The sequence below is a fragment of the Oryx dammah genome, unplaced genomic scaffold, assembly GCF_014754425.2.
Source record: "Oryx dammah isolate SB20612 unplaced genomic scaffold, SCBI_Odam_1.1 HiC_scaffold_13, whole genome shotgun sequence".
Taxonomy (NCBI): domain Eukaryota; kingdom Metazoa; phylum Chordata; class Mammalia; order Artiodactyla; family Bovidae; genus Oryx; species Oryx dammah.
This window is the reverse complement of record NW_024070197.1, coordinates 19115977-19133620: the sequence shown is the minus strand read 5'-3', so window position 1 is coordinate 19133620 and position 17644 is coordinate 19115977. Positions and strand designations below refer to the sequence as shown.

General features: G+C 45.3%; 1 protein-coding gene across 1 annotated transcript; it reads left to right on the top strand.

Moving 5' to 3' along the window:
* The first annotated feature begins 12490 nt into the window (after nt 1–12490).
* FFAR2 (free fatty acid receptor 2) lies at nt 12491–14302 on the top strand. The gene has a single exon (XM_040253039.1). The coding sequence runs from the start codon at nt 12491–12493 to the stop codon at nt 13478–13480; it is 990 nt and encodes a 329-aa protein (XP_040108973.1). The 3' UTR covers nt 13481–14302.
* The last annotated feature ends 3342 nt before the right edge of the window (nt 14303–17644 follow it).

Here is a 17644-nt window from a genome sequence, read left to right as displayed (position 1 = left end):
TATTTCTATTCCACAGTTAAATCCCAGCCCTTGTAAACATTCTTGCTCATAAATGCTCAATGACACAGCACATTTAGTAGAGAGCAACAATAAATGGCGTCTCGCTTCTGTACCCTGTGGGATCTGGGGTTACAGCAGGAATGAGAACATATGAAAGGCTGAGAGCTGCAGGTGAACCCTAGGAAACTAGGGGTGAAGGTCATTCCTTAATGGTTTCAGGGAAAGAGCCACGGCTGCACAGGAAGCCTGGCAACCATGCAGACACTCCCTGTGGGATGCAGATAACGTGACCTTACACCCTGGCATACATCCCTGTGTCCTCCTGTGTGGGACTTACAGGACTCCTGGGGGCTGCCAGGGAAACTGGTTCTAACCTGGACCCTCCCAGTACAGTGGGGAGCATAGCACAGTGATGGTCCCTGTGGACGCCACAGCCAGACTACCTAAATCCCCAGTGTAGAATTCTGTTCTTCTATTTACCAGCTGTGTTTAGTTTAGTTCAGTCGCTCAGTCGTGTCCAACTCTTTGTGATCCCATGAATCGCAGCACGCCAGGCCTCCCCGTCCATCACCAACTCCCGGAGTTCACTCAGACTCACGTCCATCGAGTCAGTGATGCCATCCAGCCATCTCATCCTCTGTCGTCCCCTTCTCCTCTTGCCCCCAATCCCTCCCAGTATCAGAGTCTTTTCCAATGAGTCAGCTCTTTGCATGACGTGGCCAAAGTACTGGAGTTTCGGCTTTAGCATCATTCCTTCCAAAGAAATCCCAGGGCTGATGCCCTTTAGAATGAACGGGTTGGATCTCCTTGCAGTCCAAGGAACTGTCAAGAGTCTTCTCCAACACCACAGTTCAAAGCATCAATTCTTCACACTCAGCTTTCTTCACAGTCCAACTCTCACAACCATACATGACTACTGGAAAAACCATAGCCTTGACTAGACAGACCTTAGTCGGCAAAGTAATGTCTCTGCTTTTGAATATGCTATCTAGGTTGGTCATAACTTTCCTTCCAAGGAGTAATTTCATGGCTTCTTTTAACTTCATGGCTGCAGTCACCATCTGCAGTGATTTTGGAGCCCCCAAAAATGAAGTCTGACACTGTTTCCCCTGTTTCCCCATCTATTTCCCATGAAGTGATGGGACCAGATGCCATGATCTTCATTTTCTGAATGTTGAGCTTTAAGCCAACTTTTTCACTCTCCACTTTCACTTTCATCAAGAGGCTTTTTAGTTCCTCTTCACTTTCTGTCATAAGGGTGGTGTCATCTGCATATCTGAGGTTATTGATATTTCTCCCAGAAAAGGTCAGTTTTCATTCCAATCCCACAGAAAGGCAATACCAAAGAATGCTCAAACTACCGCACAATTGCACTCATCTCACACGCTAGTAAAGTAATGCTCAAAATTCTCCAAGCCAGGCTTCAGCAATATGTGAACTGTAAACTTCCTGATGTTCAAGCTGGTTTTAGAAAAGGCAGAGGAACCAGAGATCAAATTGCCAACATGAGCTGGATCATCAAAAAAGCAAGAGAGTTCCAGAAAAACATCTATTTCTGCTTTATTGACTATGCCAAAGCCTTTGACTGTGTGGATCACAATAAACTGTGGAAAATTCTGAGAGAAATGGGAATACCAGACCACCTGACCTGCCTCTTGAGAAATCTGTATGCAAGTCAGGAAGCAACAGTTAGAACTGGACATGGAACAACAGACTGGTTTCAAACAGGAAAAGGAGTACGTCAAGGCTGTATATTGTCACCCTGCTTATTTAACTTAAATGCAGAGTACATCATGAGAAACGCTGGACTGTAAGAAACCAGCTGTGTGGCTTTAGGCAAATTACTTAATTTTTTATCCCCTCAGTTTTCTCATCTGTAAAATGGGGATGAGTGTGCCAATCTTACAGAAGGGTCTTTAAGGATTAAATACCAAACTCGTAGCAAAGTGCCTGGTGCATAGTATCATTTGAATGGGCAGTAAATTTTGGCTGGTGTACTGCTTTCCTATGTCTGCCCTAACAAACTGTCACAAACTGAGTGGCTTAACTCAACAGAAATTTATTCTCTCACAGTTCTGGAGGCTAAAAGTCCCAAACCAGTATCAATGGGCTGAGGAAAACCCATCATCTGGCTCTTCGAGCTCCTAGTGACTGCTGATATTCCTTGGCTTATTGACTGCATTACTCCAATCTCTGCCTCCATGATCGCACTGACTTTCCTTTTATGTCAAAAATCCACCTCTGCCTCTTGCCTATAAGAACATTTGTGATGTATAAGTCCCACCCACATAATCTCTCCATCACAGAACTCTTAAAAAAAATTTTTTTTTCCATTGGAGTATAGTTGATTTACAATGTTGAGTTAGTTTCAGGTGTATAGCAAAGTGAATCAGTTATATATATACATATATCCACTCCTTTTTAAGTTTCTTTTCCCATATAGGCTTAGAGAGTATTGAGTAGAGTTCCCTGTGCTATACAGTAGGTCCTTATTAGTTATCTACTTTATATATAGTAGTATATACATGTCAATCCCAATCTTCCAATGTATCCCTCCCCTACTTTCCCTCCTGGTAACCGTAAATGTGCCTTCTACATCAGTAACTCTACTTCTGTTTTGTAAATAAGTTAATTTGTACCCTTTTTAAAGATTCCACATATAAGTGATATCATATGATATTTGTCTGACTTTCTTCATTCAGCGTGACGATTCCAGGTTCATAGATATTGCTGCACATGGCATTAGTACATTCTTTTTAATGACTGCGTAATATTCCACTATGTATATATGTACCATATCTTCTTCATCCATTCCTCTGTTGATGGACATCTAGGTTGCTTTCATGTCCTGGCTACTGCAAGTAGTGCTGCTATGAAGATTGGAGTTCCGTCATAGCACTCTCAATTACACCTGGAAATCCATTTCTTTGCCATGTAATGTAATATTCACAGGTTCACAGGATTAGGTTGTGGGTATCTCTTGGAGGGACAGTCTGATTAACACCAAGCAGGTGGGCAGAGTGTGAAGGAGGGAGAGTTCTCTGCAGAGGGAGGTTGGTGTGTGGTTACCAGTGGTATGTGGTAAAAACCCACCATGCCCCCAGCAGAGGCCAACGGAAACAGGGTCTGCAGACAACTCCCAAGATACTGGTCCTGACTTGCTCCTTCTTATTTCTCTTCTTCAGTAGTGTGCCAGTATTCAGGATGGCTATATAAAGGGTGCAGGATTGGAGGCCATCACTAGAGAGATGACAGCAAAGCACTGGGCAAGTGGCAGCTGAAGAGGAGATGCAAGTAGAGAAGGGTGTAACCTGTCCATACTATCATAAGGCCACTTCAGGGCTCTAAAGGGTAATTCACACATGAGAGTAGGTTGAACTGCACTGGCACAGCAGAGCAACGAAATCTCAAAGTCTGTTTTGGATGTGCTGGTCTAGAATCATCTTCCCTCTCATTCCCCAGGGAAGTTCCATTCTCCCTGGCATCCTGAAGTTCTCCATTGACTGTTGTTTATTTAAAGTTATGGAGAGAGGAGCCTGGTGAGCTACAGTCCACTGGGTTGCAAACAGTCAGATATGATTTAGAGACTAAACAACAACAATAAAAAATCCTACATTTCAGTGGATCGTCTCTACCTCCACTGGTACCTTCTGAATCCACACCACCATCAGCCCTCCCCAGATGACTGCTATGTACTTCTATTTGATTTCTCTGCTTCCAGCTTCATCCCCCTGAAGACCTTTCTTCACACAGAGCCTCCCTGAGCTTCTCAGATCTCATCCCCTCACTCTCCTCTCATGGTTCCCGTGAGTGACTTCCCACAGCTTATGAATGGAGCTCCAACTCCTTACTGTGAGCAGCAAGGCCCTGCATAGTCTCTCCTGGCTCACCGTGCTCCAGTCACACTGGCTGCTCAGCTCCCCACCATGTGAAGGTGCTTTCTGCCTGGCCTTTGCGGGTTCTCCACCTAGACCACTCCTCTGCCGAAGTTGACACAGTCCCTTCACTGAATTCAGCTCAACCTAGCAGATGTCGGCTCAGCTCAACGGTAACCTCAGAAACCGATTCTCTTGACTCCTGCCACCCATGACCACTCTCTCTGTCATCATCCTGGTTCGTTTCATTCATAGTAACTGTGTGATTCCTCCTTTATTCCTATTTGCTTGTTTGCTTATCTCACTAGAATGTGACCGCCCTCCATGAGTGTGAGACCACACCTATTTTTTTGACCCTCGATAACCCCGGTGCTTGGCACAGATCCCACCACATTCTAGGGAGTAGATACATGTTTGTTGAATGAATGAATGAAACAACAGCTCCTTACTTATTGTCTGTGCTGCTACTGGTAAAATCCTGCATTCCGTTTAACTTTTGGATATCTTATATCTACAGTCTCCTCTTATTTGCTAAGCAAGATCTATATAATAAAAGTACACTAGCCTGAATTATCAATGTTGACGGTGAGGAAGGATCCCTGTAGCTTCCAGAAAAATAACGCTGCTGCAGTGCTCAGTCATGTCTGACTCTTTGCAACCCTGTGGCCTGTACCTTGTCAGGCTCCTCTGTTCATGGGATTTCCCAGGCAAGAACACTGGAGTGGGTTGCCATTTTCCAGGGAGCGACAGTACTGTGAGTCCCTTAATCTATAAGAGAGCTCCCAAATGATTACTGGCTGGAATTTCTTGTGATGGTCCCAGGAGAAGATAAATGGAGGCATCTGAGGACAAATATCTTTGAGCTTTTAAAAACAATTCCTCTCTATTCCACTTCTTCCACTTACTCATCCACACATCACCCAGGAAATAATTATTAAGTGTCTAATACGTGCCATGCTCTATGCCAGGCCCTGGGGATACAATGGTGAGCAAAACAGCCATATTCCCTGACATTATGGATAAAAAGGGAGACAGACATTAAGCAAATCCTCTCACAAAGAAGTGTAGATATGTGCTATGAAGAAATAGTAAATGGTGCTATGAGAGAAATGAACAATGAGAGAAACAAAATTTTTTAAGAAATGAAATCTGCAACAGCATGAAAAATACTTAGGAATTAATTTAAGAAAAGATGTGGAAAACCTCTATGGTGAACACTGGAAAGCACTGCCAAGAGAAATGAACCTAAACAAATGGAGAGATATGTCACATTCATAGACTGAAAGCCTTAATATTGTTCCAGTGTCAACAGTCCCAAAGTGACCTATGGATTTAACACAATCCCAGTCAAAATCCCAGCATACTTTTTTGTAGAAACTGATTTATATGGAAATGCAAATGACCTGGGAAAGACAAAACAACTTCAGAAAAGAAGAGCAAAGTTGGAAGACTTACACCAACCAACTTTAAGACTTATTATAAAACTATGGTAATCAACTGTGTGGAAATGGTGGAAGGAAAGACATAAAGATCATTAGAGCAGAAAAGTTATTTAAGAAAATAGGTCCACGCATATACATACAACCAATTCATTTTCAGTAAAGGTGCCCAGGCAATTCAACAGGGAAAGGAAGTCTGGAATTGTATAGTGTGGTAAAAAGTTTCTTAGGACATAAAAGCACAAACTGTAAAAGAAAGACTAGATAAATTAGACTTTATCAAAATGCAGAAATTTTGTTCTTCAAGAGACAATTAAGAAAACAAAGAGATAAGTCCATAGAGTAAGAGAAAATCTTTACAATACATATATCTAATGTATGACTAGTACCCAGATACTAAAGAATTCTCAGAACTCATCAAAATAATTCAGTTGTTTAAAATGAGCAAAAGGCTTGAACAGACACTTCACAAAAGAAGATAAATGAATGGCCAAGAAGTACTTAAAAGACGCTCCGCATCAACAGTTGGCAGAGAAATGCAAATAAAAACCACAGTGAGACACCACAACGCACTAACCAGAATGCCCAAAACTTAAGACTGACCAATATAAAGTGTCGGTGAGGATGTGGAGCAACCAGATGACCACGCATTGCGGGTGGGAATAAAAATGGCACAGCCAGCTTGGAAAACTGGCAGGTTCTTTAAAGGTCAGACAAAACCTTTTCCATACTACCTTGCCAATACATTCCCAGGTATTACCCAAGAGAACTGAAAACATTCACACAAAGACGTGAACAATGAAGTACAGAGCAGCTTCATTTACACAAGGTAAAACCTGAAGGAAAGAACAACAAATGTCTACCAACAGGTAGATGTATACATAAAATACAAAGCCTCTTAAAACAGACAGCTGCTGCTGCTGCTGCTGCTAAGTCACTTCAGTCATGTCCGACTCTGCGATCCCATAGACAGCAGCCCACCAGGCTCCCCCGTCCCCGGGATTCTCCAGGCAAGAACACTGGAGTGGGTTGCCATTTCCGCTACTGCTCCACAATAGAAAAGATGTGATGAGAGCGTATAAATAGGGAATCTAACGCAATCTAGGAGGTCAGGGAGAGTTTTCTGAAGGAAGATGTGGATACCAGAAACACTAAGGATTAACTAGGGAGGCTGGAGTGGGTAATGAGGAATCAAGAGCATTTCAGGCAGAGGCTGCCAGGGGCCCTGGCAGAAGGAAAGATGTCACATTCACAGAAGTGAAAGGTAGTCTTGCTGACAGAGCAAGGAGAGAGATGAGTGATATGAGTGAAGGCTGGAAGTTGGCAAGGGCCATGTCAGGTGGGCCTTATAGTCCTTGTGAAGGGTTCTGATATTTATCCTAGAAGCAGTAAGAAGCCTCTGAAAGGATTTTTTAAAAGAGTGAGGTATAATTGGCTTGACATTTTAAGAAAGAACCCACTATGGGCTTCCCTGATGGCTCAGTGGTAAAGAATCTGCCTGCCAATGCAAGAGACATGGGTTCAATCCCTGATCCAGGAAGATCCTACATACGTTGGAGCAACTAAGCCTGTGTACCACAACTACCGAGCCTGCAATTCTGTAAGCCCAGGAGCCACAACTACTGAAGACAGCATGCTTCAGGGCCCACACTCCTCAACAAGAGAGGAGAGGTTCTCAACACTACGATGAGAAGCCCTTGCACCTCAACTAGAGAGTAACTTGCACCACAACGAAGACCCAGCACAGCCAAATAAATAAATAAATTATATTTTAAAAGTACCTTCAATCTTTAAAAAAAAAACAAAGAACCTACTAAATGCGGGATGACTGAAATTGACTTTCTGGACAGTGAGTGGCTATGAGTGAGCTGGTCATGGCCTCTGCTGAAATCTGGTAACCAATGGTGGTGGCTTACACTGAGATGGGATGATGGAGAGAGGTGGACAGATTTCTTTCGGGATTTGAGAAGTATGCTGTGATACATTCAGGGCACAAGGAAGAAAATGGTGTTAAGACTGACTTTAAGATTTCCCCTAAGATTATGGCTCAGGGATGAAATGGGAAGAGATCCCATTACCTAGCATGGAGAATGGAGAATGCTGGAAGAAGCTTTAATTTGGTGGAGAATGTCTAAAGTGAGGTCCAGAGACAATGAATTTGAGGTGCCTGGGAGACATCCAAATGACCATGCGTCCTAGGTAGTTACAATGTGGATGTGAAAGCTCAAAGAAACCCAGGATAGAGGTTCAAAATTGGGTGTTATGAAGGTGGTCACTGATGCTGTAGAAATGGATGCAACAGACTAGAAAGAGAGCATGGATGAGGATAGGAAAGAACCTAGAACCGAGTCTTAAGGAGCTCCAAACTTTAGAGGGTGAGTAGGAAAAGGTGAGCTAGCCAAGGAAATTAAGAAGTGACCAAAGAAAAGGCAGGGACACCAGAACAGCACAACATATTGTAACTCATGGAAAGAGAATGTCTCAGAGGGGTGTGGAAACTGTGTGGAAAGCTAATCAAATAAGGAAGAAAATGTCCTCTGAATTTAGTAACAGAGAGTCACTACTTAACAAGAGCAGATCCTACGGGAAAACAGGGACGTAACTCAGATTAGAGTGGACTGAGGGATGACCGAGGAATAAGGAAGTGGAGAAAGTGATTCTATGTAACTTTAGATAATGGGTCTAACTTCCTGTTTTAATAAACGTGAAGATGACAGAAAACTGAACTTGGGAGACATTGTGAAAGATATGATTCTGTGAAAGCTCACCCCTAGAATTCAGCCTGGAGGTTGCATTTCCTTCTCTTGTGACATAGGTGGGCAGCGTGAATCAAGAATTCAAAAATTTCCTTCATTATGCCCCTTTCATAACTACCGTGAACATAAAGAAGGGAGTTTATGGGGCGCTTTCAACATAGGTGACACACAATAGTGGTATGAGAGAAGTGTGAGGTGGGGAAAAGAGAGGCAGAGACAAAGAAGCGGTCCTAACTACTCAGCACCTGTTTTTCCACTGTTTCCACTTTGCAATTAAATCCAGACCCTTGTGAATATTTATAGGAAATCTTAAAAGCAAAATAACATGAATAAATTTGGTAGCAAGCAACAGAGAATAGTCTGTTCCTTAGTTCCCTAGTTAATCTGGGAAATGCATGTGTGCGTCTGGGGGAGGAATTAAATGAAAAGATAGAACTCCTCGGTTCTAGAGGAGAGGAGAACTGAAGAGAAAGAGAAGCTAAATATTAAGATACTTGGGACGATTTGAGAGCGTAGCACTGCCATATATAAGCTACCATGTATAAAACAGATAGCTAGTAGGAAGCTGCTGAACAGCACAAGGAGTTTAGCTTGGTACTCTATGATGACCCAGAGGGGTGGGATGGGTGTGGTGGTGGGAGGGAGCCTCAAGAGGGAGGGGATATATGCATATATACAGGCGATTCACTTTGTTGTACAGCAGAAACTAACACAATATTGTAAAGCAGTTATCAGTCAGTCACTGAGTTCAACCGCTCAGTCATGTCTGGCTCTTTGCGACCCCATGGACTGCAGCATGCCAGGCCTCCCTGTCCATCACCAACTCCTGGAGCTTGCTCAAACTCATGTCCATTGAGTCAGTGATGCCATCCAACCATCTCACCCTCTGTCATCCCCTTCTCCTCCTGCCTTCAATCTTTCCCAGCATCAGGGTCTTTTCAAATGAGTCAGTTCTTCACATCAGGTGGCCAAAGAATTAGAGTTTCAGCTTCAGCATCAGTCCTTCCAATGAATATTCAGGACTGATTTCCTTTAGGGTTGACTGGTTCTATCTCCTTGCAGTCCAAGGGACTCTCAAGAGTCTTCTCCAATACCACAGTTCAAAAGCATCAATTCTTTGGCACTCAGCTTTCTTTATGGTCCAACTCTCACATCCATACACGACTACTGGAAAAACCATAGCTTTGACTAGATGGACCTTTGTTGGCAAAGTAACATCTCTGCTTTTTAATATGCTGTCTAGGTTGGTCATGGCTTTTCTTCCAAGGAGCAAGCGTCTTTTAATCTCATGGCTGCAATCACCATCGGCAGTGACTTTGGAGCCCAGAAAAATAAAATCTCTCATTGTTTCTATTGTTTCTCCATCTATTTGCCGTGAAGTGATGGGACCAGATGCCAGGGTCTTAGTTTTCTGAATGTTGAGTTTTAAGTCAACTTTTTTACTCTCCTCTTTCACCTTCATCAAGAGGCTCTTTAGTTCCTCTTCACTTTCTGCCATAAGGGTGGTATCATCTGCATATTGAGGTTATTGATATTTCTTCCGGAAATCTTGATTCCAGCTTGTGCTTCATCCAGCCTGGCATTTCACATGATGTATTCTGCATATAAGTTAAATAAGCAGGGTGACAACATAGAGCCTTGACGTACTCCTTTCCTGATCTGGAACCAGTCTGTTGTTCCATGTCCAGTTCTAACTGTTGCTTCTTGACCTGCATATAGGTTTCTCAAGAGGCAGGTAAGGTGGTGTGGTATTCCCATCTCTTGAAGAATTTTCCACAGTTTGCTGTGATCCACACAGTCAGAGGCTTTGGTGTAATCAGTAAAGCAGAGGTAGATGTTTTTCTGGAAGTCTCTTGCTTTGTCAATGATAATTATACTTCAATTTAAAAAGATTAATAAAATTTTTTTTTAAATACCTTGCCCCTGGAGTTCTAGGCCACAAAACTAATGGCTAAATAAGGAGTAATTGCAAGCCTAAAGGAAAGAACAGAGAGTCTCTGAGCAGGGATAAGACCGCAGATGGGAAACCAGAGACCGGTTTCCTGGGTCAAGAGAAAACACATTCTGATTATCTTTGTTTCCTCAGGTGTGTGTTTCAGAAGGCCTTTGAGGAGATTCCAAGCCAGAGCTACGTAAGTCAGAGAGGGAGAAACAGTGAGAAAGGAACACGGTGGCTAGGAGGTTGGGTCAGCACACAGGAATAGGAACTATACGGGGAGGGAACGCAGCCTGAACACCACTCCCCAAGGAAGGGCCGTGCAGGTGCACAGGGTTCCCTGAATTCCTGCCGCTTTCCCAAGTCAGATGGCATGTCTGTGCCCTCAGCCTCCAGAGAGTCTACCAGGTGGCTCACTCTCTAGGAAGCTGTCCAGCCAGCTTCGGAGGAGGGACCACGTCCACTTATGGGCATCCATTACATGTAAAGCACTGGCTTGAATCCTTTATCTACGCTGCCTTGGGACCCCTCACAGAAGTCCTTGGATGTAAGTATTCCTGTCCTCGCTTGAATATCAAGGAAACTAGAGTTCAGAAAATTGATCTGCCTCAAGGTCCCAACGAAGGGACTTGGATTTGTGCCCACATCTTGATTTGGGGCTTGCCTGGTGGCTCAGCTTGTAAAGAATCCGCCTGCAATGCGGGAGACCTGGGTTCGATCCCTGGGTTGGAAAGATCCCCTGGAGAAGGAAATGGCAACCCACTGCCATACTCTGGCCTGAAGAATTCCATGGACAGAGGAGCCTGGCAGACTACAGTCCATGGAGTCACAAAGAGTCGAGACATGACTGAGTGCATTTCACTTCACTTCACCACGTGATTTTAAATCTCACACTGACATAGGCTAGGAGAAACTGATCAGTTTCAACTGGGAAGGCTAAAGAGACTTGTTGTGCAGGAAACTCTTCAGAAAGAGAAGAAAAGGAAGTATAAAACTCTTTTTGGAGACTGAGTAGAATTACAGAAGAAATCGCCTAGAAAAGAGAAGACGATGAAATAATCTGACTTGGGAAATGGCGGGGGGTGGGGCGGAATTGGGGGGGGATTGAAAAAAATTCAGGAACTAAGGACAGAAAATCTGGGTTTGGAAATCAGAGTGAAGATCTCTGGACGAATGGTGGGGAATAAAGATGCTCACATCCTTTCATTTGGGTTTGAGAGGAGACAGCACTCAATTACTGAGCTTCCCCTCTTCGGTCACATGACCATTGCTGATATAAAAGCTTTCTACCAGCCAAGTTTCTTACCACTTTTTGCTGTGTGAAATGGGCGGTAGCCATGGCTAATGCTCTGTTCCTCTTTCCCAGAAGCTTTCAGACTCTCCTTCAAGACTAATCCCAAGAAACCATTTATCCCGAAGGAAGACAAGGCAAGGCAGCTTGCTTAATGCTTGCACTCTGGGAAGTGATGCCAGGATCAGAAGTGATTTCCAGGATCAGGAAAGCATTGGGGGTGGCTGGAAGAAACTGACTGTGAGAGGATCAAAACCAGAAACAGCAGCCAATGGGGGCAAGAAATTGTGGAGCAGACGCTAACCCTGGAGAGAGGATGGAGGGGCCAGACAACGTGCGGCCAGTGAGGCTGACAAACCGAATGGAAACTGTTACCCTGTTAAGAAGAGTTGCTCTGTTTGTTGTCAAAACACCCGGCTCAGGAGCAGTGACAGCTCCTGTGCTTTTCTGAATATTCTCTGAATTCTCTTGGGGGACAAGCCCCATAGGATATTGTGGGCTCACCCCTCCTCCCCGCGCCCCCTCCCCGCACTTCTCCAGCTTCCTCTTTGCAATCTAGTCCCCGAGTCCGAGTCCGTATTGGACTGGGGAGGGAGAGGTGGAGAAGAATTTGTGTTCTGCAAAAGGAGAGGAAAACAGGTAAGGGGATGGATGGGGGGCTGGGCACCTGCTTCCTGGGCCAGGAGCAGGGTCCTGAGGAGGAACCAGCCCTGGGTCGTGGGGCCTGGGTTTTCAGAGCCCGAGTTCCCCGGAGAGAAGTCTTCCAATACCCTCCTTGCTGGGGTGAGGCTTGCCTTTTCTCTCTACAGGTCTCTGACTGGGGAAAGGACTTGAGGAAGGTTGCAGACTGCTAACAGTAACTTCCTGGGTCCGGGAGGAGAGAAGGAGAGAGGCTGGGAGAACCACAGGGGGAATTCCCTTGGGCAGCCAAGGGTTGGTCTCCCCCAGAGACACATGATGGCAAACGTAGTAACTACTGCTTAATATCCCGCCCCAAGCAAAGTCAATAATTGCTCTGGGCAGTTCTGGCAGGTGGTGTGAACAAGCAGTGGTGGGGGCAGAAAGCCCTGGCCTGGGAAAGGGAGCACGCCCGGGAAGTTGTCCACAGACTGAACCAGACTAGGGTCTGCAGTCTGTGAGCTGGTTCACCTGACCTTGCCCCCTGCCCCTTTTCATCCTCTTCCAGGACAGCCATGCCAAACTTGGACAGCTCCTTGATCCTCACGGCCTACATTATTATCTTGCTCACCGGTCTCCCTACCAACCTCCTGGCGCTGCGAGCCTTCCTGGGACGCGTGCGCCAGCCCCACCCCGCACCCGTCCACATCCTCCTGCTCAGCCTGACACTGGCCGACCTCCTGCTGCTGCTGCTGCTGCCCTTCAAGATCATCGAAGCCGCGTCTGACTTCCGCTGGGAGCTGTCTGATCTAGCCTGTGCCCTCATGGGTTTCGGCTTCTACGGCAGCATCTACTGCAGCACGTGGCTACTGGCGGGCATCAGCATCGAGCGCTACCTGGGAGTGGCTTTCCCCGTGCAGTACAAGCTGTCCCGCCGGCCTGTGTACGGAGTGATCGCTGCTCTGATCGCCTGGGTCATGTCCTTTGGTCACGGCACCGTGGTGATCATTGTTCAGTACCTGAATTCAACCCAGAGGGCCCCAAAGGAGAATGAGACCTCCTGCTACGAGAACTTCAGCCAAGAGCAGCTGAGGATATTGCTGCCCATTCGGCTGGAGCTGTGCCTCCTCCTCTTCTTTTGCCCCATGGTGGTCACCACCTTTTGCTACTGGCGCTTTGTGTGGATCATGCTCACCCAGCCCCATATGGGGGCTCAGAAGCGGCGCCGAGCCATGGGGCTGGCCATCGTGTCGCTCCTTAATTTCCTGCTGTGCTTTGGGCCCTATAATATATCCCACCTGGTGGGGTTCCACATGAAAGCAAGCCCCAAGTGGCGGAGGGAAGCTGTCGTATTTGGTAGCCTCAATGCCAGTCTGGACCCCTTGCTCTTCTATTTCTCTTCCTCAGTCGTACGCAGGTCCTTTGGGAAAGGGCTGCAGGCACTGCACCATCGGGGCTCCTCCCTTCTGGGACGCAGATGCAAAGAAACAGCGGAGGCCGCGAATGAGGACCCGGGCGTGAGTCAAGCAGAGGGAGTGCCGAGTTCGGACTTCACCATGGACTAGGGATGTTCCTGGACCTTCGGAGGAACTCTGAGTTTTGTAGGAGTTGAGCAGGCTTGGAGAGGGAGAATACGAGTTCCTGGCCCTGATTCAGGGATTTCCCCCTGCCCAGGCCCAATCCACTTCTGGGGACTGTAAAAATCTCTCTCACCAGCTCCATATCCCTTCCTGACTGAATTTCCTTCCCGAAGGAGCATAGCTCCAGGACTAAAGAAGAAACAGTTGGGCACAGAAGCACACTATCAGACCAGAGTTTCTGAAGCAATGTAGCTAATGCAGGTTCCAGCAGTCCTTGTGAGGCGGTTAGTAGCTGAAGCTAAGGCAATCTTGCTACCAGCTTTGCAACAACACCTACACGCTGGTCTAGTTGGTGGTGCTGAAAAGAAGCCCATGGAAAAGATGGAAGAGAAATACTAAACGAGGTCAAAGATGTAGGAAGGCTCTGAACCAAGGGCACTAGGAGGGAGGACGGGGATTTAGACCTCTAAATTGACCTGTGGTGTGGACAATATCCATCTAACCTGCTGCTTTGTAAGTATGATCCTGTCTTTGTGTGTGCACCTGTCTCCCCCAATAAACTGGGAGCCACCTGAGGTCTGGGTAGGTATTCTCCCTCCATGGTGCTCCCTGCAGGTCAGAACCCAGCTTGGTACCCATCAGTTAGAGCTCAACTCTCACTAGCACAGGACAAGACAATCTGGTCTGGCAGATTAAAAATAAAGATCAGAGACTTTCCTCGTGGTCCAATGGTGAAGATTCCGTGCTTCCACTGCAGGGGGCACAGGTTCAATCCCTGGTCAGGGATCTAAGATCCTGCATGGGGAACTAAGATTCTCCATGCCACAAGGTGTGGCCAGAAAAAAAAAATGAATGAAAATAAAGATTATAAAACCCTGAAGAGAGTGTCCACAATTTTTGTGACATTTCTGCAAGCACAAAGAGGGCAAAAATGGAATGGAGAATTAGACTCTGTGGTAGTGGGAGGGTGCTGCCTCTGAAACCACAGAAATCTGTTAAGATAAAGATGTCATCAGAGTGGAATGAGTAAGCAGAAAAAGTATGGATGGATTCCTGCCTAGACCAATGAATAGAGATTGGATTCAGAAAGAAGACTGGGGTGAGTCCCAGTTCAAAGTTATAAGTGTATCTCAGAGGCTTTAAACACGTTATCCTTCTGCTTAGAAACCTGCAGCGTTTTCCTTTCATCCAAAGTTTTCCTCCTAAAAAGTCACATCTCGCCACCCTGCACTTGCCCTGTATCCTCTCTCCCTTCCCAGCTCCACCTGCCTAATTCATTTCTCTGCAAGAAGGATCCCTAGACTGTGCTCCCAGGTTAATGGTCCCTCCAGCACCTTGTGGTCTGCAACAGAGGTTCCGCAACCGAGGGCTTCCCTGGTGGCTCAGTGGGTAAAGAGCCCACCTGCCGGTGCAGGAGCCACAGGAGACACGGGTTCGATCCCTGGGTCAGGAAGATCCGCTGGAGAAGGGGATGGTAACCCATTCCAATATTCTTACCTGGAGAATGCCATGGTCAGAAGAGCCCGGTGGGCTGTAGCCCACAGGGTTGCAAAAAGTTGGACACGATCGAAGCAACTTAGCATGCACACATTCCACATCAGAATAACATGTAGAGGTATAAAACTTCTACAAACAGCCACCTCACACTACTGACCTGGAATTGCTGGGGGTGGAGTCCCAGCAGGTGAGCTTTGAAAAGCTTCCCAGGTAATCATGAAAGGCAGCTCAGGTCAGGAACCACACTGCTCAGGGTCCCAAGAAATTATTCTTCAGAGACCTTTTCCTGCCTATAAGTCCCCTTTTCCTCAAACCTGTACCGTGCCATCTTCTGATTACTTGCTTTTCCCTCTCTGGTGAGACACCACTCAACATGTACTTTCTCCAGAGAGACTTCCCTTATTACTCCCACTCAACTCAGAGCTCATTTTCCACTTTTCTTCAAGGCAATACCGTACTGGTGTCATAAGAGCTATGGTTTCACTGTTGATTCTGCTAGTAGCTAGATGACCCTGAGCAAGTCACAACCTCCAAGCCACTGTTTCTGAATCATACTAATGAGGATACCATACTCCTTTCAGGGTGAGTCTGAGGATTCAAGTGAGATTGCACAGATAAAACTGCTGAGAAACCACGGAGTGTTAATGAACTCTAAGATATCAACGTGGGAGACTTTCACAGGTTGGTGGTCCAGTGGTTCAGAATGCACCAATGCAGGGGACACAGGTTCGACCCCTGGTCAGGGAACTAAGATCCCACATGTCCTGGGGCAACTAAGCCCAAGCACCGCAAGGAAGACCCAGCGCAGCCAAAATTAAATAAATAAATATAAAACTTAAAAAATAAGATATCAGTGTGTGTGAAACACAGATGTACTCCCACTCAAAAGAAGCATAGTAAGTAGAACATTTAAAGTTATGGAAATAATATATTATATAGTCAACTATTAGGGTGGTTTGACAGTAACATGTCACAAAAAATTCTTGGACTTTCAGCTGACTATAGGCTTACTGTGCATATGTGATACATTATACCTTCCAAAAAAAAGAAAGCTGATTTTATTTTGGAAGGCATTAAAAGAAACTGAGTCTAAATAAGTTGATGATAATCCCACTCTACTGAGGTCTAATTGGTAGCATGTTCAGTACTAAGCAGTGCATTTTTTAAAAGGACATTAATCCAAGGAATCAAGCCCAGAAAAATTAACTATAGTGCTTTGGAGATTTAAGGCATAATAATAACACACATTAAATGCCAGGCACTGTTCTAGAGAAGGAGCCTGAGACAATTAAGGGAACTTTCCAAGGTCAATAGTGAAAGGGAATTTGAATTCAGGTCTTCCCAACTCCAAAGTACCTGCTTTTTTTTCACTGACATGTGACAAGCAAGTAAGAGAATGCAGAGTATGTGGCTGGGACAAGATAAAGTTCATTTTATGGAGGATGGATTTTCTGTAGCCCCGCAGAGAAGAACAAGGATCATGAGCAAAAGAGGCAGACAGCTACATCTTAAATAGTCAGGGCTCAACAAGGCAATCACCCCCAAGTCTCCAGCAATTTTGAAGTAGAAGGCAGTCATCTTAGATACAGAGCAAACTTCCATATCTGATAGGGACTGAACCAGTTAATTGCCAGACTCTTTCCAGCTCAGAGATTCCCAGGGTTTTAGGGCCATGGCTGCTCCTGCTTAAAAGTGCAAGAAAATTTATAGATTTCTGAGCCTTTCAGGGTAAAATTTTAGCTACTCACTGACAAGCATTTGATATCAAGTCTCTTCATATATAGCCCATATCTTTACTGAGAAATTACTATCATTTGCTTACCAAATATGTATTGATTTTTAACCTATTTATATAGCTATTGTAAGCCGGATACTTTTCTAGGGACTGGGGTGCAGAGTGTATAAGAGACAAGGTACTTACCTTCTTGGGACTTCCATTCTAGTGGGAAAAAATAGTTAATAAGCAAGTAAACAAACAATAAGTTAATTTCAGAGTGTGGCAAATGGTTTTTACAAATGGGCCAAAACAGAGATATGGGAGAAAGTATACTGAGGGATTGAGAAGGTTTAGAAGATTCTTTGGAGCCAATGATGGTCAGGTGAGACCTGAACAAGAAGGAGTTGCCATACAAAGGCCCATGGGGAGAGCATTCTAGAAATAGGAACCCCTGGTTCAAAAGCCGTAAGGAGGGAGAAAACCTAAGCTTCTCAGGGGCATAGAGGTGCGGCCCCCATCTCAGTGTGGGGATAGAGCAGTGGTCTGCAGACTCAGGCATATTTTAGAAACCCCAGGAGAGTTTGCTGAAGCATAGCTCAGTCTTCCCTCCCCTCAGTTTCCAAATCAGTAGATCTGGGATGATAGTCTGGATTTCAAACAATCCCAAATGATGCTGATGCTGGTGTTTCAGGGACCACACTTTGAGAACCACTGGGCTGGAATCTTGTGAAATGGGGAGAGAGTGAAAGAGAAAGTCAAGGAAGCCAGCAGGGGCCAGCCGATACAACGTGTTTGAGGCTCCAGATAAAAGCATGAATTTATTGCAAGAATTTTTGAAGCTACTCTAGAGTTTGAAGCAAGAGGGTGAAATAATCTGATTTCCATTTTCAGTTGATCGATGTGGTATCTGTGCCTACCACTTAAGGGACATGGTT

Coding starts and splice junctions, on each gene's coding strand:
- FFAR2 (XM_040253039.1), top strand. CDS start 12,491: ATGCCAAACTTGGACAGCTCCTTGATCCTCACGGCCTACATTATTATC.